Genomic DNA, 27,022 nt, shown 5'->3' with positions numbered 1-27,022 from the left:
AGAGAAGACGCCCTGGAAAAGACCCTCATGTTGGGAAAGTGTGAAGGCAAGAGGCAAAGGGGACGACAGAGGATGAGATGGTTGGATAGTGTCATTGAAGCTACGAATGTGAATCTGACCAAACTCCGGGAGGCAGTGGAATACAGGAGGGCCTGGTGTGCTCTGTTCCATGGGGTCACAAAGAGTCGGACACGACTAAGCAACAACAACAACTAAACAATCAACAGATATATTTAAATTGAATTCAGTTCTAAGTTTGTGTCAGTCTGAAGGTGACTTGTGCAATAATGTAGCTGTAGCTGAGCATGTCTGTTCTGGGTCTAGAGAGGAGAATAACTAAACATGCTTTGAGTTTTAGTAAAGGAGAAAAATAATGTAAGATATATGATCTTATCTGAGGCCAAGCATTCTCTCGGAGATTAAGTAGTAATCAATATAAGGGCATTCTGGAGAGGGGAAGGACTAAGACGTGTACAAATCTGCCCAAACATTTAGATCCTTCACAACAGCCCCCTCAGTACATACCAAACAAACTTTTGACTGGAACAAAGGAGAGGTCGGTCTTCTTCTGTTAATATATCCACACTATGAAACTCACTCTCCATGCATTTAACTCCTTCTTTACTTGCCTTCTGCTAAAGTGGCCAGAATTCTGTTGTTAATTTGCAATAGATGCACACACAGTAATATGACTCATTAGTTAACAGCAATTCACCATAGTGAGTTATGCAATTTAACTCAGGCATTCATAAGCCCCCAAGAGGATACTGTACTTGCCGATGTTTACAAACTTTCAGACTAGTTCTGCTCTGTTGTGCAATCCCTCCTTCTTCTGCCATTTGATATTAAACAGTGGGATTAAGAGGAGATTCCATTTCTCACTCTTCAGTAGCTCATGTCTCTGTAGGTCCATGTGTACAATTAAAAATGCTTCTGTAGTGCTGTAATTTGAATGTACATTGTTGTCTAGTTGTTAAGTTGTGTCCAACTCTTTGTGACCCCGTGGACCAGAGCACGCCAGGCCCTCCTAACTTCCACTACCTCCTGGAGAATTTGAAAGTACACCCCCCCTCATTTAATGTGACCACCCAGAGCCAGTCTGAAGGAACTTTGTTTAGTCTTTTAAAAACCTAGACTTGCCATAACTAACATGTAAAACTGTTTTTTAAACTGCTGCAGTTTTCTCATTCTAAACTGCTAGCAGTGCTCTTTTTATTGCTTTGTTATTCTACTTCATGATTTTTATTTCTAGTTGTACTAACATCACATGGACAAGTGAGATATAAGTAATTTAAATAAAGTAAAATTAATATAAACAAAGAATCCTTAACTTTGTGGAATATTTTTACTCAACGGATTAGTGTTCAATACTAGAATGATGGGCTGTTATCCTCCTTGTATTTATCCAACACCATCAGCCATTAAGGATCAATAGCTTCTATTTAAATAATAATTTACCATCAGGAGTATCAGGCAAAAACAAAATAAACAAAAAAAAATGTAGTGGCACCTTAAAGACTAACTGCTATATTTAAATATGAACTATGCTTTTGTAGACAAGTCTACTTCCTCAGACAAAATAGTGGACACAAGGCCTGATGTTTAAGTTTTTTGCAACATTTGGATTGAAATCAACATTTTTCAAGCCTTATATGGTTTGCCTCTGGTCATTCCATTGACTTGTCAATTTCTGAGGATATAATGAATTATTTATTTATTTATTTATTGTGTGCTGCCTCATTTTGTCCAATTTATGGTGATCCTCCTATTGCTTTCTAGGTGTAAGGTACACAGAAGTGATTCATCAGACCCTCCTTCTAGGGGTGTACAGGTACACACATTATGTTCCAAGTGATCTTGAGAGGTCCCTCTCCTAGGAGGTACAGTGGAGATTGAAACTCGCAGCCAAGTTCTCTCTGAATTACACAAAACAGTGAAGAAAATGGAAAGTGGAAAGTATATCCATAATAAATGTTTCCATTGTGATATATGCATTCCCACTTTGTTGACCCAATATTGGCCAAAGTCCCCCATTCCTCTTTAGCTCTATAAAGTACTTCAAATAGAGACTGGTTTCTTTTCAGATGGCAGAAATCATCTTATTGCACTCTTTGGAACAAGCCTGGCTCTGTCTTCAGAAACCAGGATGGGGAAGTGGTTGGACTGAACATGTTTTAGAGGATTCCAAAAGTTCTCTCCACATAGCAGGTATGAGCTTTAAATAGGCAAAAGAGAATAAATGTAAGCAATATAGTGTGATGCCCATTAGGATAAAAATTTAAAATTCACACATATACTAATAGAATCTGTGAAAAACTGACTAAGAAAATGAACTTGGATTGTATACATGAAAATGTTGATTCTGCATGTGGGTGATGTAAGAAGGTGAGTTAAGTAATTGTACATAAATAGAGAAAGAATCAAAAATAGAACTTCCAATGCCATTCTGCCTACACAACTCTATGGAGAAACCATATTTGCAATCAATATTTGATATACAAGTTGACCCTTCAACTTTTGTTTAATTTTTAACTAACTCTATTTCATTAGAAGAACCTGAAAAGAATTCAAGGCATATAAGAGACGAAAACAGGCTTAATTAGAATGAGAAAATAAACTACACAAGATGACTACCAGTACTCTCCTCCTTGGTTTATATTCTTTGCTTTGGAGGGCATACAGTACCAATCTGGTTCGATTATGATTCTGTTCTGCGATGGTGGTTGATTTACTCGACCACCATCACTCATTTATTCAAAACTAACTTCTCACTGATCTCAAGAACTCATTCAATGGGATACTGGTTTCTTATCTAAAAGCAATTCATCCTCATAAGAAAAACACTGTTTCGTTTATTCTAACTTGAGGCTGCCTCAGTCCGCATTTCGCAAATCAGCTTTCTTTTGTTATGTGATTGGTTAGCTGGGAGACAGAACAGCTCTGTGTGTATGTCTGATGTTTCAAGCACACACAAAACAAAAAGATTTTCATGTCTCGGTGATTGTAAGAGGGGAAAATAAGCATTTGCCTTAATGCATGATCAGATTTTCAGAGAAGCTTAGTTTCAACCATAATTAAAACTCCAACCTACCAAAGTTTGTTAAAGGAGGATGGTTCAATCACTTGCTTAGCCATGTGTGTTGGCTCAGACATTCTTTGAAGCCCTAGTATATAACATTATGAAGAGTACTTGCGAAAATAACACAAGACACACAGATTCATGCTTGAGAGATATCTGGAATCTGGTATCTGGGGTGTGATCTCTATAACTGCTCTTTCAATTTTTGCAAAATACGAATTCATTTAAAATAATAACCTACATTAAAAATGTGACTGTGCAATTTTATAAGAACATGTAGCTGCAGAGTATCAATTTGCATGTAAGAAAAGAAATGTAGTTATGTTGTTGGTTCATGAGAAGGTGCAGGGAGACAAGTATCTGGACAAAAGGTGAAATTAACATAAGAAAAATAGCTTTCATGATTCTTAAATATATACATATATCACACAAAGGACATGTCACACACATTAATCCCAGCCCCATCCAGTGAATGCTATTTCCAACCTAAATGGAGAAAAAAACCATTCTTATTTATAGACAAAAAAAGTTTTCTGAATAGCCTTGCCTTTCTTCCTGTCAGGTTTTACAATCTTCTGGACACTTCACATACTCTTCAAATGTAAGATTATTGTATTTTTCCATGTATAAGACATGCCACACTTTTCTAACACAAAATTAAGAAATCTTAGCTTTGAGTGTTCAGCCTTTGGGCTCAGAATGCTTAGCCATTATGAGTCCCTGTTGTATCTGAGAACTACCTACAGCTCCACCTCCAAGGATGTGTGTTCCAACTGGTTTGTTCAGCATCAGCTAACATCAGTTACATAAGGCTCATGATTGGAGGAAGCAAAGTCTTGTGACTGCAGGAGGACAAGCCTCCTGAGGGCAGCTAAGCCTCGTGACTAAAAGAAGCCTATTTGCAAAGGCAAGGTATGGGCCATATTGTTCTCTCCTCAGCTTGCTTCCGTGTATAAGACAACCCTCAATTTTTAGTCTAAAGATTTTAGATGAAAGTATCATCTTAGAAAAATACAGTATTTCCAGGTTTAAATTTTATTCTGTACTGTGATGGATGGCACAGTCACTTTGCAGCAATTCTGAAAAGTGACAGTAAAAAATAGCAGTTTGGGTAGTCCAATGCTTATCCTGATAGGCTAGGAGTAAAAGCAGATGAGCACACAAAATTCAGCTCACAGCAAGCATTGTCTTGTCACTATTTTCAAAATTACTAATTATCTGTTAACTTGAAGCAAAGGTAAAATCTAGTGGGTATTTGGTAAAAAGGTACTGTATATCAAAAAGATTTGCTATGAATGATTTGGGCCAGCAAGATGATGATATTTTAAAAAACAAAACTGCTGGAACAATAGACAGGCAATTTGCTTTATACAGCTGCTCTTTATTACTGGGTACAGAACTATATTCAAACTATTTTGACTAGTCTTCAGAAGAGGGACAAAAATTATAGGCTATGTTCACAGTACAAATGAAAACTATCATTCGTTAGAGTGAATATTATAGTCACAACATGACTAACAATCTAGTAATGATGGTTCATTTGTCATTTTCATTATGTTCATTCTCATTTAAACTAATCTGATTTGTCCTTAGCTAATGCATAATTTCCTCTATCTATTTTCCTCTATCCCCTGCCATGCCACAACAGACCAGATTGTCTCCAAAATACCCAGGAGATTTCTTTTGCTTCTCGCTGTAACAAATACATAGAATTTCCCTTCCATAACTTAAACCATCTTTACAGTCACTTTTCTGATAAGAACCACAACTAACTGCTTTTAAATGACAAGGCTCCAAAAACAAAAAAATGTCAACTAATGAATGCAAAGCATTGGCAACAAATGATGCAAACATGCACAAGGATACTTTTGCCTAAAATGTATGCCTAACCTTTTCTCAGTTCATTTACATTTGCAGGTTCCATTCTCACAGACAGATTTTCTCTTCTCTTCGTACTGCATACCACCATTTTCCTGGATCCCACCCTATGGAAGAAGCTTCTTCCTGTTTGCCACCCAATAAGGCTCACCTGTTGGGTTCCACCGAGCTTGGCTCACCAAATGGTCATCTGTCATATTGAAGTTCTGATGCTGGTCAGCCATCCTATGACAAAGGTTATCTAGAATAGGAAAAAAATTATCATAAGATAAAAGTAATACAAACCAATCTTTCTTGCCTACTCCTTGGCCATGCATGCTTTTCATTCATTTTCCACTAAGACTTTTGACTACCAGATCTATATTTAGCAATAAGAATTTGGTAAAGCATTCACTATCATCCTTCCCCCTATATTATATTATAATATTGTACCTCCAGATAATATTAGGTGCTCGTACTAAACTTCCTGTAGCTATTATCATTAATATTCAAAAATAACAGGAAAAATTAATCAAAATTATAAAATATTGACTCGTGTTATGTAACAGATACAAGTTTTAACACAAAAAAAACCCCTAAGTACCTGTTAAATCCCCTTCACGGATTGCTGCCTTGTCATGGTGAAGGGGTTGGGTAATTCAGAGAAGCTATGGGCTATGCCATGCAGGGACATCCAAGACGGACAGGTCATGGTGGAGAGTTCTGACTAAATGCGATCTACCTGGAGCAGGAACTAGCAAGCCCCTCCAGTATCTTTGCCAAGAAAACTCCATGAACAGAAACAAAAGGCTAAAAGATATGATGCTGGAAGATGAGCCCCTCAGGTCAGAAGTAATAAGGTATTCCTGAGTAGTTATCAATCTCAGGCTGCAATCTTATGCCCTCCACCTGTGTACTTCATATTTCCCTAGTCACAGAGTGTCTTTTGGGAGGAGATTTATCTGAAACAGGAACTGAGCACTTCTTCCACATTCCTTTTGGTTTTTGTCCCTATTATCTTAACCCAGATGCTCTCTGTGGCATAACTAAGTTTATCCTCCTGTGTTTCTGTGCAGGAATATGTAATTTTTACATTATACTGCAACTCCATTCTCTTTCTAGTCTTTTTGAACCATTTATATCCTTCAATTGCTGTATTCCAGTCATGGGAGTCATCCCACAAAGTTTCAGTTATCCCTATCAAGTCGTATTTACCTTCCTGAACTAAGATTTCCAGTTCTTCTTGTTTGTTTCCCATACTCCTGGCATTTGTAGATTGAGACTGGAGATTATGTGATCCGTGGCCTGCTTTCTTTGGTACATTTTAATGAAAATTATTATTAAGTCCTCATAGAGTTGCTCAGTCTGTTCCTCTTATTGTGCTTAAGCCTTCATCTATACCTCTGAGCTTGCATCTCTTCCCCTTTTCAATTTCAGTTTAAAGCCCTCCTGATGAAATTCTTCATACATTCTTCTCATTCCTTGTGGGGTGCAACCCATCACTTGCCAGCAGTCCATCTCGCCAGCAGGAAGTGTTGCCTGTGGTCCCAACATTGAAATCCCTCGCCCTTGCACCACCTTTGTAGCCACTCACTCAGCTTATTTTCCTTTCTCTTTCTGTTGCTCTTCTGAATACTGGTGAGATGGACAAGAAGACTATTTGGATCCAAAAGTCCTTGAGGATTAAAGGAAACTTTCATTCTTTGTTGTTTTTAGTACCATTTGATGAAGTGGGCTGTGTTGCTACAGTAGTAGTTATCAAACTTTGACTATTTGATCCATACAGAGATTCTTACAGTATACAAGTCTGTCCATCCATCTTCTGCAGCAAATAAAGGCACTATGTACATGCCTTTGGATGATGGCACTGGTATTTTGACAAGAGGATTTTCATTTTCCTATTTAAATCTTCCAGATTTTAGTCCACAAATCCAAAAGAATATTGTTAATACTAGGGTTGCCCAGCTATTAATAACAATTTTTTTCTTTTGCATCATGTTCTGTTTTGACTACTGCTTTAACTCATCCAAGTACTTGTTCCTGAGCAACGATTTAAATACTTTGTAATTTGTATTGAGATTTTCATTTATGCCTAGATATTTATAGGTTTTCTGCTCCTCTAAACATTGAATAAACTATTCTTTAGTGAACCCATAGTTATTGCCCTCTGAAAATTTGCCTCTTTTCATGGGGGTAACAGCATATTTATGAACATCAAAATTAATTTTTATATGTGTACTACAAGACTCAACAATGTTTAAGAGACTACTCAGTTTGCCAGGAAGGCTTGCAAATAACTTTAAATTCTCCATGTACATTTGTGAAATATTACGGTAATTTCTTTGATAACTAGACTCATCATAGCCTTTTGTGCTATCATTCAGCTGTTTATATAGATTTAAAGCCAGTCAGAACCTAAAGAGCTCAAAGTATCACCCTGGAAAACATCTGTTCTGGCAGTGACATTATTAGAGAATAAGTCTCTGCACCTTAATTTTGTCCTCCTTTTCATCGTGAATATATAGTAGATAGTAAAGTAATCCTATTATCAATTGTGTAAATCCTGAAAATCTTAAGAAGTCTTGTGTTGTGCCCAGAATCAAGTTGTCTTTTGACAATCAATATAAGCAATGGATAAATTTCTGGAGTTCTTTCCTGCCTGATTCAGTAAGAAGCAATAATTAATGAGTAATTCCTTGCAGCCACAGGATTTCTTAAATGCAGCCTCTCTGTTGGTCCTGTTAGGATGCAACTGCATTCAAGAAAACTATAAACATTTTTGGAAATAATTGATGTCAATCATTTATAAACTATGAATAAACAGATGATAGCTCAGTGGTTTTAGGATAAAAACAATTTCCAGATGAACAAGGAGGCAAGGTATTTCTTGCTTAAAGAATTCTGGAACAAGATCTGGATTGCCAAGGGCTTTGTTAAAAAATTTAGACAGATGTGAACGGATTTAAATTATTTTTTCCACCAGAAGTTGTGAATCCCATCTACCTTGGCAGCTTTCCTATTTTATGTCTTCTCCACTGTTTGATATATGTCCTTATCTTTTATTTCACAGAGGACAATAGGTGGTTGAGAGTTGCAAGCTTCATGTCTGTATTAGAAGCATGATTTCCTCAGTACTTCTAAAAATTCTCGCTGGGTCTTATAGTAGCTTCTGATTTATCTCCTGTTTGGGACAAACTGCAGTAGAACTGTTTCTGATCTGTTCAGAATAGATAGTTTTGCAATTTCATCCTCACATACCTTGCTAATATTGTTGTTGCCATTAGTTTACTAAAGTGAACTGCTTTATACTCACTGGCCAAAATCCTGTTGCTTAGCACAATAAAATACACTAGAGCATATCCACTAAATCAATGGAGATTTCGTGAGTTAACTCTTCCATAAATTCAACTGATTCAAATTCAAATATTATAATTGTGACTCACTTTTGTGTAATATGTCGCAGTTAGAGTAGGCCCACTTGAATCAACGCAATTTATGGAGGAGTTGCCTCACAAAATCCCCATTGATTCAATGGACTTATTCTAGTGCAATTTAAAACAACAAGCAATAGGATTTTGGCTATTATATATACTCTGTAAGATAGTTTATGGAGACTAATGCTTTCCAGCAACAGATACAATAAAATCTTCTCATCCACTAGCTTAGCACATCCTCAAGCATCAGTTTTTGTAGTTCTGCACACCATGCTTTAACATGCTTATAAAAGCTAAAAATATGTCCTAAATCAGCTACAAAAACATTTGGCAACAATAAGCCAAACATATGTTTCCTGGATTTATTTGATCAAATGTTCATACTAGATTATTTGAAACAGGACAGAAGACAGGAAAAATAAATGTGCAGATAAAAATATCTTCAGGTTGGGCTGTCCACTTAGAATAAATCAGTGCAATGCTATATATCACATAAGCATATTGGCACTTTTATTGTTTGTTAACAGGGTAACATTTGACACCACTTATAGCACAAGTAAACAAAGTAAAACAACCACATGGGTAATAGAAAAGGAAAGGGGTAAATAGCGAAATCTGAAAGTTGAAATGTGACAAGTGGTTCTCCCCCCCCCCGCCTCAGTCTCCATTTCAATACCTGCCAAATAGTTGAATTCCCTCTAAATTTTATCCTGAAATACTGGATCGGACCTGGGCAAAGTGCGGCCCAAGGGCCACATACAGTTCGAGAGCCGCTCCTGTCCGGCTCGCCGGTTGTCGCTCCAGTCCGATGTTCAAGCCCAAGACAGACTGGATTTATCTCACTGAACAAGTTGAACATCAAAACCATTTATAGCTTTTTGTCTAAAGTTGATCAGTTGCTTATCTTTAACATAACGCAAAAAAACTCTTTAGTATTTGTGAAGATTAACAAATTTAATATAAAAATAATCATATCACTGTTTCATTTTATTTTAAAGTAAAGTTGGTTCAGCCCGCAAACACAGTTCAGATTTTTCATGTGGCCCCCTATAGAAATTAATTGCTCACCCCTATACTGGATGTTAGCAACTCTCCTCCTTCACACATAAGGTACGGATATTGTTATGTTTTACTTCTATGTATTCCTTGATTTGTTGATCACAGACCTAGAGGCAAGGGTTCAGATTCTCTCTCAGCCATGATCTCATTGAACTTGTATAATAATCCATTCCAAATGGTCAAGCATTTGGAATGGATTATTACACCAGCTCTTCAAACAGAAAGCAGGACAAGGACTATCTACCATGACGTGAAAAGATATTTTTTAAGGGAGAAAACTATTACAGTACTCATATCTATCACCTACAACAATTCAAAAATATTTGGCTCTTAAAACTGAGGCTTCTCCTGTCTTTGATACCTTACAAAATAACAGATAAAGCAGTGTTTGCGACTTCTGATCTACCAGTTCAACACACCAGATATCTAAGTTTGATAGATGCATAAAATGCAGTGAAATCTGAACCTTTAGAAATACAATGATTGCCCTAGTAAGACCTCCACCAGACAACCATCTAAAATTTCAAGCTAGCCAGAGTCAGGTTTCCAGAGCTGTGCTCAAAAAGTAAATTGATATTTACACAGGAGAATATGATACATAGTTGTATATTTGCTAATGAATACTGAGATGTCTCACAAGAAAATGAGAAAACAGGAATATCTTCTAAATTGCCCTTCAGAGGAGTCATATTTTTATGCCAGTGCCTGACAGGTATTTTTCTGCCTCCACTGTGAAAAATTATGGTAGATAACACAGTAACACTCCTGTTTGCTACTTCAAAGTCCTTCCTAAATCTCAAAATTCCTAGCTTTGTACAAATTGAAACAGCCCTTGATACATCAAAGCCTTCAAGCAGAACTATACAGTTCTCAAGAGTTAGGACATGCTTCCTCTTTCCCTTCTGAGTGATATCACAGTCAAAGACACATCTAGGTCACTATCCTGCTCTCTAGGGGAGGCGTGAGTCCACTCCATTCCCACAACAGAGCAGAAGGTCAATGCTTTAATTCCACCCATGAAACCACTTGCTTACCCCATCAGCTTCAAACTGTATTGATACCAAATTTGCACATTGGTTAGGATCATCTGCAACTTAATGCTACAGCAAGCTTTAAAAAATATATATTTAACTTCAAGAATGCATTTGTAAAGCAAGAACCCCAGAGACACACTCCTACTGTCCCCTCAGTATGTATACCAAGTTCCAGGTGCCCAGGTTTTACAGTACTGGATCTACAGCTCTGCAAGAAAAAGACACATTTTCTTTCATTCTCATAGATTTGTAACTTATCCATACTCACACTGCTATTTTTTAAGATTATTTCTCTAATACAGTGCATAGGGCCTCTAGGGAAAAACTTTTAAAAACCCTTTATCCCTATTTACAATTTTTAAAAGAAACAAAGCTGCTTACAGTGAGTTTGAACAATAAAATACAATTAATAAGAGCAAAGACTAAACAGCAGATAAAATTAATCCAAAATAGGATGTCAAGAAAATTAACATTTCATATATTAATGTGCTGGTTTTCTCTCCAATCTTATTTATAGGCAACATGTTTCCTTTGGCAAATGTTTCTCTCCCCCCCACCTTTGGTCCCAGCAAAACCAATGCCAGAAATCATTGGTTCAGTACTTCAAACACAACAGCATAACCAATGTGCATCACCTGACATACTATTTGCATCAGTTAATCATTTGACTGGATTTTTCTACAGCCAACCCTCCATTACCTGTTAATAAAGCTGTATTACTTTGAAAATTCATTACCTGTATCTGTATCCCACTTCACCCAGTCCCTATCCCTACATTCATGGACAGCTAAATATTGTGTCCTAAGATGTGGAATGTAATTCATGAAACCCCACTCCAAAACAAATCCGCTAGTCTTTAAAAACAGGCAATCAACAGCTTGCTTAGCAAACCAAAGAAACATGAGCATTTTAGAATTGACAGGTCTGTAGATCTTCAGCTGTAAGATCGAATCCACTCGACAGAATGAGCCCCCGTCGCTTGTCCCAGCTCCCGCCAACCTAGTGGTTCGAAAGCATGCAAAATGCGAGTAGATAAATAGGGACCACCTTGGTGGGAAAGTAACAGCGTTCCGTGTCTAAGTCGCACTGGCCATATGACCACGGAAGATTGACTTTGGACAAACGCTGGCTCTATGGCTTGGAAACGGGGATAAGCACCGCCTCCTAGAGTCGAACACGACTGGACAAAAATTGTCAAGGGGAATCTTTATCTTTACCTAACATATCTATATCACAGTTTGAAAACAGTGCCTTTGGACTGTATCTTCCCAGATTCATCTGGCAAGGGGATTCTAGGAGCTGTATTCAAAAAAGTAACATTTCAAAGCTATGATGATCTAATTGGGACAAATTTTAAAGAAACATTCACATTTTTTAGTTGATTCAGAATGTAATTGCCAGGCGACAGTCTGGTGTGCAACATCTGGATCACATCACCTTAGCATTCATTCAGGGGCACTGAGCACCAATTTTCTTTCAATTCATGCTCATTTCAATTCATGAAAGCGGAGAGCCTGTCAAACCCCTACCCACCAACTCACCCAGAAACTAAATGGATAGGGACAAAAAATTTTCAATCTGCCACTTGCACTGTAGAACAGAGTAGACTCTCCAGGGAGCATCACATTGGCAAGCAGCAAAGATATGGCTTTTTAAAATAAAAAAATCCTATTGGCGTCAATTAATTTTATTTGCTTCATCTGAAATGTCATTCTAGCTATTTTCACATTGTTGATAACAATGATATTATCATCAAGTCAATTCTGACTTATGAAAACTGTTTCAAGGATTTCCAGGCACAGAACACTCAGAAATGGTTTACCGTGCCCTTCTCCTGGAAGCATCCTGGATCTCTGCAGAGTCACAAGATGGAGCCATTTAAACTCATCATCAGGATTAATCCCTGAGGGATTAATTCATCCTGATGATGATTTTACATGGCTCCATCTTGTGAATCTGCAGAGATCCATGAGGGATTAATTCATCACTGAATATGTCTGATATGACAAGTTGTTAAGTAGCAATACATTTGGAAAACAAAGTATCCTCTAACACCCCTACAATTTGTGGATTTTGATATCCTCAATCATTTCCCCATTTTTACGAATTAGTTGTTGCCACTATTTAAGGAGACCATCCAATAATCCAACACAGATCATGTGGAGTAAGTAACATAATTTTGGGAGAGTTGAATTTAAACAGCTACTATTTTCCATAATCATGTCAATTTCAATGTTTGCCAATTATGTAGGGAGCACCTTACTTGATGAATCTGAGACTTGGTGTTGAGATAGTTTTGTTTAGGAGAGTTAGAACAAGCACCTTATGATATTAAATAGGATACCTCAAATCAGCAAATCTTGTTAATACTTGAACAATACCCTTGCTTCTTCATAAAGATTTATAGGATTACAGATATCTTTGTCAAATATTGAACAGCAGTCAGTCTGCAGTTGTACCTTGACTTACGAACTTAATCCGTATTGGAACGGCGTTCGTACGTTGAAAAGTTTGTAAGTCGAGTCAAGATTTCCCATAGGAATGCACTGAAAACCATTTAATCAGTTCAGGCTGTTTTTCGTTTGTATGTCGAGGCGCTGTTCGTAGCTAGAGGCATTTGTTCCCATAGGAACTAATGCAAAGCCGGTTAAGCTGCCCTCTACCACTGCTTGCACCAACAAGTGAAGCTCTAACAAATACTGTCTGGTCTCCAGAGTAGATAATAGAATTGCTGTCTTGCCCCAGTGATACTGAATTTCAATCTCCCTTAGAATTTTCTTTTATGAGTGAAAACCCTTTCAGTGGAGGAGAGCAGTAGGACATAAACGTTGGAATAGAGATTGTAGTGCCCTTATATCCAATAGGCTCCACATTACTGACAGCCATCCAGATGGTGCTGTTCTGATCTTCCTGTGTCAGAGACAATATTTCTCAGTCTACCTCTGTGCAAAGAAGCTGCAGGCCCTAAATGTCACAGTTATATCATTCCTTGTTATTGGAGGATCAGAAGGATAAACAGCCAACACTTCCAATGCCAGATTAATTAGGTCAGTTTCACTCTCAGTCTCTTCCACATTGCAAACATCAATGCTTAATTTTCTATTCTTGTTTTGAAATGACTCTAAGGGAGCTCGCATATCTAAAGCATGACACGGCAGCATTTTAATATGGTTCTGATTTTGAATTCCCAGCTCTGTTTGAGAAACAAGATCTGTTATAGAGTTCAGTGCATCAGAGAACCCATTATCTTGCCTGTGAATGAGTTAAAGGATCCCAACAAGCCTTGGCATAATGGCATCATTTGATTATCAATCTCATGTATCCCATATTCAGACTTCTGGGGCTACCCATTAGCCTAAAGAAACAAAACAGAACAAAAGCCATCCATCTAAGCAGGGTTTTAACATTTTTAAAATTAAAAAATTGGAATTTTTTTTACAATTTAAATAAAAAACTCAATTTTTAATTTAAATCAATTTGATTTTTAAAAAATCACTGATTTTTGCTCATCCTGCAAGAAACAGATTGTTTTGCTTTGTTTTTTGTTAAGTGTAATATATGTGAGTATGCCCCTCTAAGTAAGGGGATGGGCATATTATAGGTTTAAGGGACGTATTTTGTTTTTTTCCTAGAAGCCTTAACTTAGCATCCAGGGCCAAGTGCAAATTAATAGCAGGAAGATGCATACAAATTTGGAGAACCAGGTGCATTTGAGTTTACCTTTTCATTTCAGGAATTTTCAAAAATATCATCTAATTTAGGAGACTGAAGGCCTCTGTGTCGTATTTAAAACAAATGGGAATTTGAAACCTTTGCTGATCTACTTTGAACCATCCAGAGATACACCAGTATCTCCTAATCTACTTCTGGTTGCCTCTGTTTTAATGGACACTGGAGCAAAATACAGAAACGGTTGATAGGCCAGATTATTAATAAGAAAATATAACTGAAAGTAGTGAATGAACATTTTACACAAACATTTATTATACAAATTTAAAAAGTACAATCAGCCAATCAACCCCCATTTCGAATTAATTTTTTAATGCAACCTCTGTATTGCTTTTGGCGAAAGGGGGAGTAGTCATATAAAGCAGAGCTCCACGCACTTCTTTTTATATTGGATGGTAGCAGGATCGTACAGGGCAGACAGATTACTTCACTAGCTGTAGAACATGACACATTGATTCCATCAGTAATGGCTGGAGCACTTTGATGTATATCACTGCATTGAAGCTAATCGTTTTCAAAACAGAGATGCTACGAAATAAACTTTCTATTCAGAATGCAAGGCCATTTACAGATAGATATATGCACAATGTTTTGTGTAAGAAATAACAGACTTATCATAGCTAGCTCAAAATCACATTTCTCTGAAGTCTCATGTTACTAAAGACTCATTCATGGTTGTTATAAGATCACACAATTCATTCAATGTCATTAACATGGCAGCTGGAATGAACTGGTTCTTTCATGAATAAACAAAGGTCAAAGTGATTCCAAAACATAAAAGTTTTTTTTGCCCCAAGTCACCAATATATGCAGAGTTCTGCCAAGGCTAGCCGCCTTGGAGAAGGAGAATATAATTATAGCTGAGCTCTGAAATTTGTGCTCTAAATACAAAATCAGAAACAAGGTCTAGATTCCGCAGATTAATCCAAATTTGGATTATGCCAAAATTCAGAAGAAGAAATAAAATTCAAGTCTTATTACTTGCTTTCAAAAAAATTATAATTTCCTCTTCACGTTTATCTTTGCAACAGTACAGGTTAGAAATTCACTACCCCCACTCTATAAGACAAGATGCCATATTTTAGTGAAACATAGCCAACTGGAGACTCTGGACATTATTGTTCACTATTTTAGATATATCAAGGTAGATATAGCTGTTTTATTAGACACATTTTAAAGCTGAAGGAAATTGCTTGGTAGAGATGGAGTATACTCGCTAATGGCACCAGAAAGATTATCTACGCAGGCTTTAAATCAGCTGAGGATTTACTCCACTGTAATTTTTAAAATAGCTCAATGAGTTAGGTGGATGTTGGGAATTCAGTTCCTCCCTGTGCACCCCAGAAGAACCAACCTATGTCGCCTTCAGCAAGTTGCACAGTCCCAGAATGCGCTCCCAGAAGAAGGGAATGGTAAACCACTTCTAGATTACCCTGAAAATGGTTGCCGTAAGTCAGAAGTGACTTGATAGCACACAATTATTAATTACGAAAACCCAATAAAATTAGCATTTCCCTTCAGTATATTTAAAGGCAATAAATCTTGATTGAAAAAGGGAAAAATTTAAAAGGGATTACTTAGGTTAGTCTTAGTCACTTTCACTAATAATATGGCACAACAAAATACCCAAGGTTATAGTACTGGAGACTTGTGGCTCAGTGGCTAAACTGCAGTATGCAGCCAACACTTTGCACACAACCCGAGTCTATTCCTGATAGCCTCAGGTAGCTGGTTCAAGGTTGACTCAGCCTTCCATCCTTCCAAGGCTGGTAAACTGAGTACCCTGCTCACTGTGGGGGAAATATGTAGCTTACATAACTAAATTGCATATTGCCCAGAGAGTGCTTTAAGCGCTATGGGATGGTTTATAAGCAGCATACTTTCTTTTCCTCTAAGAGCAACAGAGTAACTCGTCACAGACAAAGATTCTTATATTTAAATAACTAACACCCTAATCATGACACTATCACTGATAAATATATTTGTTTAAATATCTATATAAAGATGGTTTATACACTATTACTACACTACTCAAGCTTAGAGGTTATCTAAGTATTACACTACTCAAGGTTATCTACTACCTCTAAACCATCAGTCTTCAAGCATAGAAAATGCATAGAAAATGACAGAGAAAAGAAACAGTGGCTCAGCTACTCAGTGGGGAAGCCAAAATGATAGCAGATGACAAAGAAAAGGCAAAAGTGCTCAGTTCCTATTTTTGCTTGATCTTCTCCCAAAAGACAGTCTATGACTCTTCTGGCAAATATGAAGTACAACTGGAAGAGACAGTACTGAAGCTTGAGATTAATAAACAAATAGTCAACGAATATCTCATTATTTTGAGTAAGTTCAAGTCTCCAAGGCCTGATGAATTGCATTGAAGAGTATTGAAGGAAATGGTTGAGGAACTCTCAGAACCATTATCTACTATTTTCTTTAAATCATGGAGGATGAGTGAAGTGCCAGGTGAGGAGGAGGAGGACTAACTTTGTCCCTATCTTCAAAAAGTGTTGAAAAGAGAGAGAGAACCTGAGAAGTAGCGACCAATGAGCCTGACATCAATCCCAGGGAAAGTTCTGGAGCACTTTATAAAGCAGTTACTCTGCAAGCACCTAGAAAATAATGCTGTAATAATTAAAAGTCAACACAAATTTGTCAAGACCAAGTCCTGACCAACTAAGCTTATCTAATTTTTTATCAGATAACTTCTCTGCTAGACAGTGGGAATGCTGTAGCTGTAATATATTTTCACTTCAGCAAAGCTTTTGACAAAGTGCCCCATGGTATTCTGATTAGCAAGCGAAGAATAGGTTGGACAGAACAATGTTCAGGTAGATCCACAGTTGATTTCAGAATCATACTCAGAGAATGTATTCGCGAAGGCTTTCACGGCCAGGATCTAATGGTTGTTGTGGGTTTTTCGGGTTCTTTGGCCATGTTTTGAAGGTTGTTTTTCCTAACGTTTTGCCAGTCTCTGTGGCCGGCATCTTCAGAGGACAGGAGTAGCACGTGCAACCTTCAGAACATGGCCAAAGAACCCAAAAAAAACCACAACAACCAGTACTCAGGGAATGTTTATTACTGGCTCTTTTTCAAATTGGAGGAGGTAACAAGCAGGGTACCACAGGACTCAGTCCTGGGCCCCATGGTCTTCAACACTTTTACAAATGACCTGGATGAGGGGGTGCAGGGAATGTTTATCAGATTTGTGGATGACACAAAATTGGGTGGATTAGCGAATACCATGGAAGACAGAAACAAAATTCAAAAATATATTGATAGGCTTGAGTATTGGGCTGAAAACAACAGAATGAAATTTAACAGGGATAAATGCAAAGTTATACATCCAGAAAAAAAAGATACCAAATGCAGCAACACTACATGCAAGAAGGATGTTGGAATTGTTGTAGATTACAAGCTGAATATGAGCCAAAAGTGTGATGGGTTAAGCAAAAAAAGGAAAATGCCATTTTAGGCTAATTTAAAAGAAGTACAGTAGGGTCACTATGAATCAGAGGTGACTTACCAGCACATAACAACAAAAGTTGCAGTACAGCCTTCCAATCACATGAAATACTAATTATTTTCTATTCAGAACTGATTAGACCTCATTGTGAGTACTGTGTCCAGTTCTGGACACTACACTTCAAGAAAGATGCAAACAAACTAGAGCAGCTTCAGAGGAGGGCAACAAGCATGATTCCAGGGGACTGGAGACCAAGCCCTCTGAGGAAAGACATGTTTAGCTTTGAGATCTAGGCATGTTTAGCCTTAAGAAAAGAAGGCTATCAGAAGATATAATAACAGTCTTCAAATACTTGAAAGACAGTCATGGGCAGGATGCATTCTTAGTCATTCCCAGAGTACAAGACATACAATTAATGGCCTAAAGTTGCAAAAAAGCAGCAATTTGTCCGGGAAAAGGCGAAGTGTTGGTAACTTTGGTTTCTGCACTGAGTAGGAGGTTGGACTTGATGGCCTTACAGATCCCTTCCAACTCCATTATTTTATGACTCTATAACTCTGGGAGAACCAGATGTGGGAGAGGGGTTATCATGTTCCTGGGGTGGCAATGTACGTACAGCTACTTATATATGTATCAATGTGGAAGGTGGCAACCGTATTCTGGAAAGAGATAGACATACAGAGATAGACATACAGGAAATCTTTCAGAATAATTACAGTATCACAAAAAAGTCAAAATCTTTATAATTATGGATCTTAGATACTTAAGAAATCAATGGAAGAACTGAGAGATGTGAGGGAGAGGTAGCAGTTTTCCATCCTCCTCTTGCTGCCCCCCCCAAACACACAACAAGATCAGTAGACTGAAAACAATGTGAGTTGTTTCAAAGCCTTTTTGGAACACTTAATTATCAGTCACAGAACACTACAGGGCAACAGTGGGTGTGGCTTATTTTTTGACAAATTAAGGCAATGATGGGCACTTCTCTTTATTCATTGTGATGGGATTTCCCATTCAGTATTTGTATTTATCATGCTCAGTGCACCTCAAAAAGAAACAAAAAGGGGAGCAGCCATCAGTTTTGAACCAGAAACATGGTAAGGAAAAGTCATGCTACAACATTCAGCAGACTGTAATAGGATAAACACATTCCCCTTGCACATGCAAAATCTGAAGAAATCCTGATTGACACAGAAACTTAGATTTACCACCTTCATAAAATATATATAAAACTTACTCCGCTTTTTAGACAAACAGAATTTGTGTAAGATACCCAAACAGAGGAAATAATTAAAAGAGTAGGTGGTTAAGTGTCATTCCTATTAGGCACAAAGCCCAAAAAGGGAGGCATAAAAGAGGCCAATGATATTATATGCTCCCCAATTTTCACAAGTCATGTATTCTGACACAATTCAAGTAAACTGCTGTGACATAGAATAAAATATTCTTGCCCTATAGTAGGTGTCACAGGAAGAATTCTGTTTTTTTAAAACTATTCTAGAAGGCTGGAGCAGGATATGGAAGGACACTAAGGATCTTGGTCCAAACATTTTAGCATGCCAAAATCTGAGCAAGAATTAATTTGGTTTGTTCATCATATATAATTATTTTACCAGCAATGCAAAAACTTTCAAACCACAGCCCATGTGGTTTAGAAAAGAGAATCCAACTGCTCTAATTTTAAATCATCACTAAAAGGATATTCTAACCTTAGATCCACTCATAAAATAGTCTATCAATAATACTTGCATCTTTCTGTGAAAAGTCAATGAACAGTTTGCTTCTCAGATGCTTCTAGTCAATGAATACAGGCTTTCAGAAGAAATGAAATATACAAACAAGCCTGCACTTAGCTGAATAGCCTTTGAAACAGAGGCCCTTCCTCTGTTTCTCTTCCCTTAATGCAATCTCTATTTTTTAAAAAAGGAGGACATCATGTCTGAAACACCAGAAGGCAGTTTAAAACACTATACCTAAACCACTCTCTATGTCTGTGGGTACTGTACTACAAAATACATAAGTCCCTTTCTTTTCTTTTTTCCAAAGGGGATTTCACTTCCCGTCAGTACAGAATTTTGTAGCAAACAGCAAATTATGCTGCAATCACAATTAGGTTAAGTAATCTAAGCCCTATAGCCATATCAGCTTTTGAGTACAAGCCCATGCAATAATACCCTGAAATCCCACTATGTCATAGCCAGAATTTTTATTTTACACTATCTCAAGATAATCCTCTCAGCCACATGCTCTTTCTGCCTGCATGGGTGGGTTGGTAGAATTAAGACTCTCACCAAAGCCTTAAATCCAGTCCTAAGATCTTTTTTCAATACTCTCTCTAAGGGTTAGTCCCCAGCCTACCCTGCTGATTATCACCTCACAGTCAAATTAGAGGACAGAGTTAACATGTCCTTAGAGGCAGAGCTCCTTATAACTTTTAACAGGAGCTAGCTCCAATCTGCATTTGGAAAGCGGCATTGCTTTTATCCGGGAGATGACATAACTTCACTCGCATGTCTGATGTTTCATGCAAGATCTACAGTATATGCATTGAGAAATAAGATAAGAGAACAATATGCAAGTTTGCTGTTATGAATGACTGGATCTTTCAATACATGAATCAAAGTAACAAGCATTTGTCCAACTCAGCAATAGGATAGAAAAGCTCCTTTATGCATTTATCCTATCTTGCCTTGAAGGTATTCCGAGTATCCTGAAGAAAAATCATTCCCGCACTGAGCAAGTCACTGCATTTTTTTAAAAAAATTTCAGCAACATCAATCAGTATTTTGAGGTACCTGGAAGGATTCATATGCAAGAGCAGGAGGCCCATTAATAGCAGCTGACACTAGAACAGGCACTCACTTCATACACAGTCGTCTCAAGGAAAGGTGAAACAAGTATTTTGAAATCCCACCATCAGAAACTGATGTCATCTCCTCCTGCATGCCACAAAAAATTGGTGCTTACCCTTCCTTTGCAACCATACAACAGCATTCAATCTCAGTCTTAGGTGTTCTATTAGAATAACTACGTAAACCTGCATCAGAAGGGGAGATTGTAAAAGGAATATTTAGTAATTATCATGCATTGTCAAATCAATTCTGACTTGCGGCAACCCTTTCCAGGGTTTTTCAGGTAGAGAATAGAAGTTGTTTACCATTCCCTTCTTCTGGGGCGTTCTGAGATAATTCAGCATACCCATGGCCACAAAGGCTAGCTTTGCTTACAATAGGCATAGTGTAGAATTGAACTCCCAACCTCTGGCTCTGCAGCCAGATACCTAAACCACTGAGCTATCCAGCCAGATAAGGAACATTTAAAAACAAGGAAGTGCAAAGTTTCCAAATTACTTTGTGCCCAATCCCTAGAAATGGCTTTCTTCATGCTCTCTATGAACATGAAACAGTCTCACTCCATACTGCTGTTAAATAATGCATCACTCTGCTTCTCAATTCCTCAATGTAGTTTCTGGCACTAAAGCCACACCAGGCAATTATGCAAACTTCCAAGTGCTTCATTATTGTGCCAATGCAAAGGCCTTTTTGTCCTTTGATTTAACATCAGGCTGGAAGATATTGGCTTTAAATTGAAGACTTGCATGGTGGAAGGTGCCCTCTCAGTTTACCCAAATAAGATTAATTTCACAAATCTTTCATAACATTATTTCTGGCAACAGAATGAAAAGGATCTTTATCAATCACACCAGCTATCAGTGAATCAGAAATTTACAGGGGCAAAGATTAAGGCCAAAGTGGCATAAACATGCAAATGGCACCAACTCTAGTTATCTAATTCAAGTGGGACAACAAAAATATTTAACCAGTGCTTGAAAACACTGATGGAATAAATGAGGGTCATTAAATTGAAGCTAAGTCCAGAGAAAAGAAGTGCTTCCTGAATAAATGGAACTCATCCTTTATCTGGATGGAGTTGTGCTCCCCCTGAAGGAACAGATTCTCTGCATGACTTGAAACCAGGATAGCTGAAAGACTGTCTGCTTCCATATGTGCTAATCACACATTAAGATCCTCATATGCGGTTTTTGGCAGATGCCTATTAGGGAAAAGGCCTTCCCAGTGCTGGTGATCCAACTGTAAAGTGCTTTCTTCATGGAGACTCACTCAGAACTCACCATGAAGTCACTTCAGCACCAGGAAACAACCTATTCATTTACACAGGCATTTTAATTGCTTTTGTCCAGTTTCAGCTTGTCTGGATTTGCTGTTATAGTATTTACCAATCCTAGTATGAAGCAGCATGATTTAAATTTAAGTTTCTAAATTCTAGAAACCTTCCTAAGAATTTTACTGAAGGGTTGGGAACAAATATTTTAAAAAGTATAAAAATATCCTTGTTGTCATAGCAATGGCATTGCCAAGGAATTGGACACCTGAACAACCAGCATGGAACTACGGCATAAAAACAATAGAGGTAGGATCTAGAGTTAATCATAACCTGAATCAGTTCACAGAAATCAGATAAATAAATAATTATGTGCCATCAACTGAATTCTGACTCTATAGTGACCCTTTCCACCGTTTTCTAGGTATACAGTACTCAGAAATAGTTTACCATTCCTTTCTTCTGGGGTGGCCCTGGTACCTTGCAGCCTGCCCAAGGCTCCTCTTCTTTTGGGAAGCAGAGATAAAAATTGAACTCTCAAACTCTGGCTCCACAGCAAGACACCTAATTCACTAAGCCATTCAGCTAAAACTACCTTAAGTTCCCTTAATGTCAATGGACCTTCTCTAAGTATCCATAACTCTAGATCCAACCAACACATCTTTAAATTCATGAAGATTACATCTATTTTTAGGGAGATCTCCACTGGAATATTTTCTGTGTAAGAATTTTATGAACAGACATACCTGGACAAACATTTCCCTACAGTCTTGTATACAATAGAAGATATGTTAAGATGTTTTACAGCATGGAGAAGCAGCATCCTCTGTGAAGTCATCTAGCCTGCTGACCTTCTCACAAGGAGCAGTACATTTTCCCATCCATTTCCAACTAGATCCTTTAAACTGGAGATGGTAGGCACTGAAGCTGGGAGTTTTATAAATAGAAATCGTCTACTGTACAATTAAGCTACAGTATACGGTAGTCCCTCCCAAAAACACAGTGGCCAGAATCCTATTACTCTTTTCTCCACACAAAGTTATTGAAATATGCCAGTTGTGCAAGGATATGTACTTTAATCCCTTATGAGAATGTAAATCCCACTGTTTCCAATGGGGTGATCTCTAGCTTGTGCAATTGTTAGCTAGAGGTTATTTGAGAATTATGAAGTAATCCATTTATTGGGCAGTTGTACCTCACTGTTGTGAACAGGATTCTGGTGAGTTCATTGGATCCACTCACACTTGGAATATATCCACTGAAATCAATAGGCCTTCAGGTAATCATGAGGAACTAGTCATAACTATTGCTAAACCTCATTTATTTCAGTGGGTCTACTGTATGCCTGATTCTAAGCACTCAACAGGCCTTTCTATTAAACTTTTAAGAATGAACAGAAATAATATCAATTACATTTTTCTACTATACTTATAGAGCAAATTGAATTCTAAATCTTTTTACAGACAACTTCAAACAGACAGCTATGGGAAAGCATGTGCCATTTAGCCTATAGCTGTAAGTTCACTTGCTGTGAGTAAGCCCCACTGAATGCAGGAGACATGTCTCTGAATAAGCAAAGTAAGACTGCTGTATTATTACTTTTGCATTGAAGAGGACCTCTGTCACTCTACACTACAACAACTAATGCATTTATTGGAAGGCACGAGGCAGACACTTACTGTACCTCCAGGGAGAAGAGCCTGCCTGTGTGGTCTTGGGTAGAAGAAGGGAATGATAAACCACATCTGTGTATCCTCTATGTAAAAAACTCTGGAAAGGGTTGCCATAAGTCAAAATTCACTCAATGAAGAATTATAAGGCCATTATTTAATGTACTTATGAACTGCAACATCTGCCTAATAGTATCTGAAGCCATAGGCAACAAAAGTGCCAGTAAAATTATTACAAAACAATAAGTATGGGAGCAGAACAGTAAATAGAATTAAATTAAAATTATAGGTGGAGAATGAGAAAACTATGGCATATCAAATAGCTGTCTTCTGTTAACGTCTAAAATATAGTTACAAGGAAAACAAACTCACCTTGCTCCAGGGTTCCACAATGTAAGTGCTATTACTAAGAACGTTCTTTTCTGAGCACTCACCACCTTGTTGTTGGTGGAATTTAAAAGACAGCCTCTGGAAGTTGTAGGAGTAAACACTGAGAAGCGTCTTCCTTTTTCCCTACTTCTCCCCCAAATAAGAAACACCCTTCCTTGTTGATACATGTGTTAACAGGATCTCCCCCCTTATTTCCAAAATGTTAAGTACAATGGAGGAGAGATGAAACTGGGATTTAGGTTCCACTGCCAGAAAATGAACAAAATTTTAGTTCTTAGTTCTTCAGGAAAATGAAGATTCTGTAGTAACTCCAGCAGGGTCAACACCACAGCATGTTCAATGGATACTATTCCATTCATGATTGAAGTAGGAAGGCACAGATGTCTTAATAAATGATGTACATACAGTAGTTCAGTCATGAACCAACTAGGCAGCGTACAAAAACCAGACTCTCAGTCTCCAACTGCAATACTGTATAAGATAACTTGATTTACCATACAGGGTTGATTAAATATGTGATGCACCTTAAAGATCCTGCTGTAACATTTGAGTCCTAAATCTCAATATATCAGCCACACAGTGAAGTCAATTAATTATAAATTATGAAGTTATACATAACTATTTAAAGGCCTGAGGAAAAAGAATGATGATCGGAGGAATCCTTTCTACTCCTAAAGCTTATGATCTCAATTTGTCCTACCATGCAGCATGCTTCTTGGGATATCGGGGAATGATGATATGTATTTACTACTAAAGGAGTTTGTATTTGCACAGTATAATTAGCCTTTATCTCCAGTAAAAGAATAGAAACAAATACCGTACATCAATTATGGTAAAAATCCTTAATAAAGGATTTCTATATTAATCCTAATAAACTGGCTATTTTAATGCTAATTATGCTGGTAGACAAAAGAGTTTTTTTCCCTTCATCCCCACCCAAAACTACATGAGCATACTACAATCTTTACCCAATGAGAACTGCACTTTGTATCCCTGTATTCTAGTCTAGCAGGGGCGTGACCAGCTGCTGCTATTACACTCAGATTCATTTTTTTCCTCTTTGAGAAAACCACTTGAGACAGAAAGAAAAAACAATGAAGGCACAGAACAATAATGTTGAACATCTCTGAGCAACAGCAATTGTCTAAAAAGCAAATGAAAAAACCTCCACAACGTCTGTCTCTAGAAACATCTGCCTGCCTATTATATTTCTGTTCCAATTACTTGCCATTAATATAATGCAAGCCAGGAAATGTTAAGACAGAGTGGGGTACCGCTGCGGACGAGAGCTGTCTTAATTCTCCCTCAACTCACCCTCTTATTCTGCTGTCACACCCAAGAATTTAAAATCCAAATCATAAATCCCGTAATATTGACCCACATATGGAACAAAGCAACACCTCTCCCAAGATAGATGACCTATATAGCACTCTCTCCCTTCTCAATTCCCACAGTGTAAATACATTGACACAAAATACCTTTTCCTTTCTTAATCTGTCAGTCTATTTTCCCCCCATCATCATAATGCTCTAAGCAATACTGGAAATATGACATGGACTGCAAAACATGGCACCACCGATATGAAGGGGTGGGGTGAGCGCCCATCCTTTTTCTCTCTCCAAGATCCACACCTACTGCAGTACCAACAGCCTATCATTCGCCATCTCTCTCACAATCAAAATCAGTCTTCCAAACAGAAAACCGAACCTACGGGAGGGGTGGGGGAGATAGAGGAGAGAAAGAGAAGAATAGGGAGCCCAAAGAAGGCATCCTTAAAATTCACCGATCAGAGCAAGGGCAGCAAGACGCATTTGCTACATTTTATTAAGCAATGCCCACCCCAAAATATATCGAAATTGCCCAATTCATTTCCCAAGCGCAAGAAAGACCTTTTATTTGACATTTTCCAAAATGCCTCACGATTGCCAAATAATTATTAAAATTGCACTTCAAACCCTATTTTCCGTCTACCTCACCCGGCATTTTGAACCAAGCACCCGCGCTTGTGGGTTTATTCGTGAAGCAGCACACCTTCTCCTACCCCCTCATGTTTCGGGGAGACACACCCCTACGGCCCCATTTTGCATTACAAGACCCTCTCCGGAGCGCGGAGGGATGGAAAGGAGCCCAAATTACGCGACAATAGACGGGAGAGGAAGGAAAACCCCCGTTATTTGCGTCGCCCTAAGCGCTGGCAGCTGCCGAATAGGTTATTTCTTTGCAAGAGAGCTGCTCTTTTCAGAGGGGAGGGGTCGGCGGGTTTAGAGGAGAAGGGGGGGGGGGGAGAAATGCTATTTAAATTGCCACTGCTCAGGTTATTTAGATACAGAGACAGCGGTAAAAAGCTCCCTCGACCTGACATTCAGCTCAAACTCTGCAGTGCTCTGAAGCTGCCAGAGGCAATGCCCCTTTTTGCAAGGCACGCCGCCTCTCCCTCCAGCCATTGCTAGCGAGCGCTTCCACTGCGTAACCACATGCACCTGTGCGCCTAATGCAACCCCCCACCCCACACGCACACACACCGGTCCATCGCCAAACCCCGAAGGCCACTGAGCACAGTCCCCCCCCCCCAAGGCCCTCCCTGGCACTTGCTCTCCCAGGGAGCAAAGGGAACCGTGATAAGAAAGCCTACCTGGCGCTGCGGCTGCTAAACGCTGCTGCAGGGAGAGCTCGCGCACCAAAGCCCGGAGGAGGGGGAGTGACGGGAGAGACCGACAGAAAAGCGAGCGCGCTTCGACTAGCCGCGGCCACGCGCACACGCTCCGGAACCTTCCGAGGAGAAGTCGCCTCGGCGCGTTCGCAAGAACCAGCCCCCCTCCCCGCCGTCAATCCTTCCAGAGGCCGTTCGACCACGCAGGCGCACAAGGGCCCGCTCGTGTCCTCTCGACACCTCCCTTCCAATCTATGCGCATGCCTAGAAACCTGGCGTTTCCTCCCAAGCGCGGTTCTTTGTCTTCGGGAAAACGAGGGTGGGTTTTTTTTTTCAGCACACGAAAGCCGTTGCCATTCCTTCTTATACGTAGAAGAGCACATCAGTATAACGTGTTAGACTGGAGTAGGGTCTGTTTTTGCTGCTTTTGTCCTAAATCGTTCATTGTCTCTGGTCCTAGAAACATGCAGCAATTTATTATAAGGCAAAGCAGGTATTGCCACTTCCAGGAGTTGTGCCTAATCTCCAGCTA

At 38.5% G+C, this 27,022-nt stretch overlaps 1 protein-coding gene across 27 annotated transcripts in view; it reads right to left on the bottom strand.

Moving 5' to 3' along the window:
• Positions 1-26,676, bottom strand: part of LOC110082048 (microtubule-associated protein tau) — a 91,588-nt gene extending 64,912 nt beyond the window's left edge. For 23 of the 27 annotated variants that reach the window (XR_013537537.1, XR_013537538.1, XM_020799275.3 and 20 more), the window contains exons 1-2: positions 26,473-26,589; positions 5,109-5,198 (exon numbers count right to left, since the gene is read on the bottom strand). Coding sequence is in view for 25 of the 27 variants with exons in the window: in XM_020799275.3 (XP_020654934.3) it covers positions 5,109-5,181 (73 nt within the window). In the remaining 2 variants the exon portion in view is untranslated. Of the gene's footprint in view, positions 1-5,108; positions 5,199-25,318; positions 25,398-26,472 lie in introns of those variants that run through there. The other 4 variants (XM_078377841.1, XM_078377837.1, XM_078377843.1 and 1 more) reach the window with 2 other exon arrangements.
• Between the last annotated feature and the right edge of the window lie 346 nt (positions 26,677-27,022).

This window comes from Pogona vitticeps, chromosome 6 (genome assembly GCF_051106095.1).
Source record: "Pogona vitticeps strain Pit_001003342236 chromosome 6, PviZW2.1, whole genome shotgun sequence".
NCBI lineage: Eukaryota > Metazoa > Chordata > Lepidosauria > Squamata > Agamidae > Pogona > Pogona vitticeps.
Note: the sequence above shows the minus strand (reverse complement) of the source record. Positions and strands in the feature narration are given on the sequence as shown.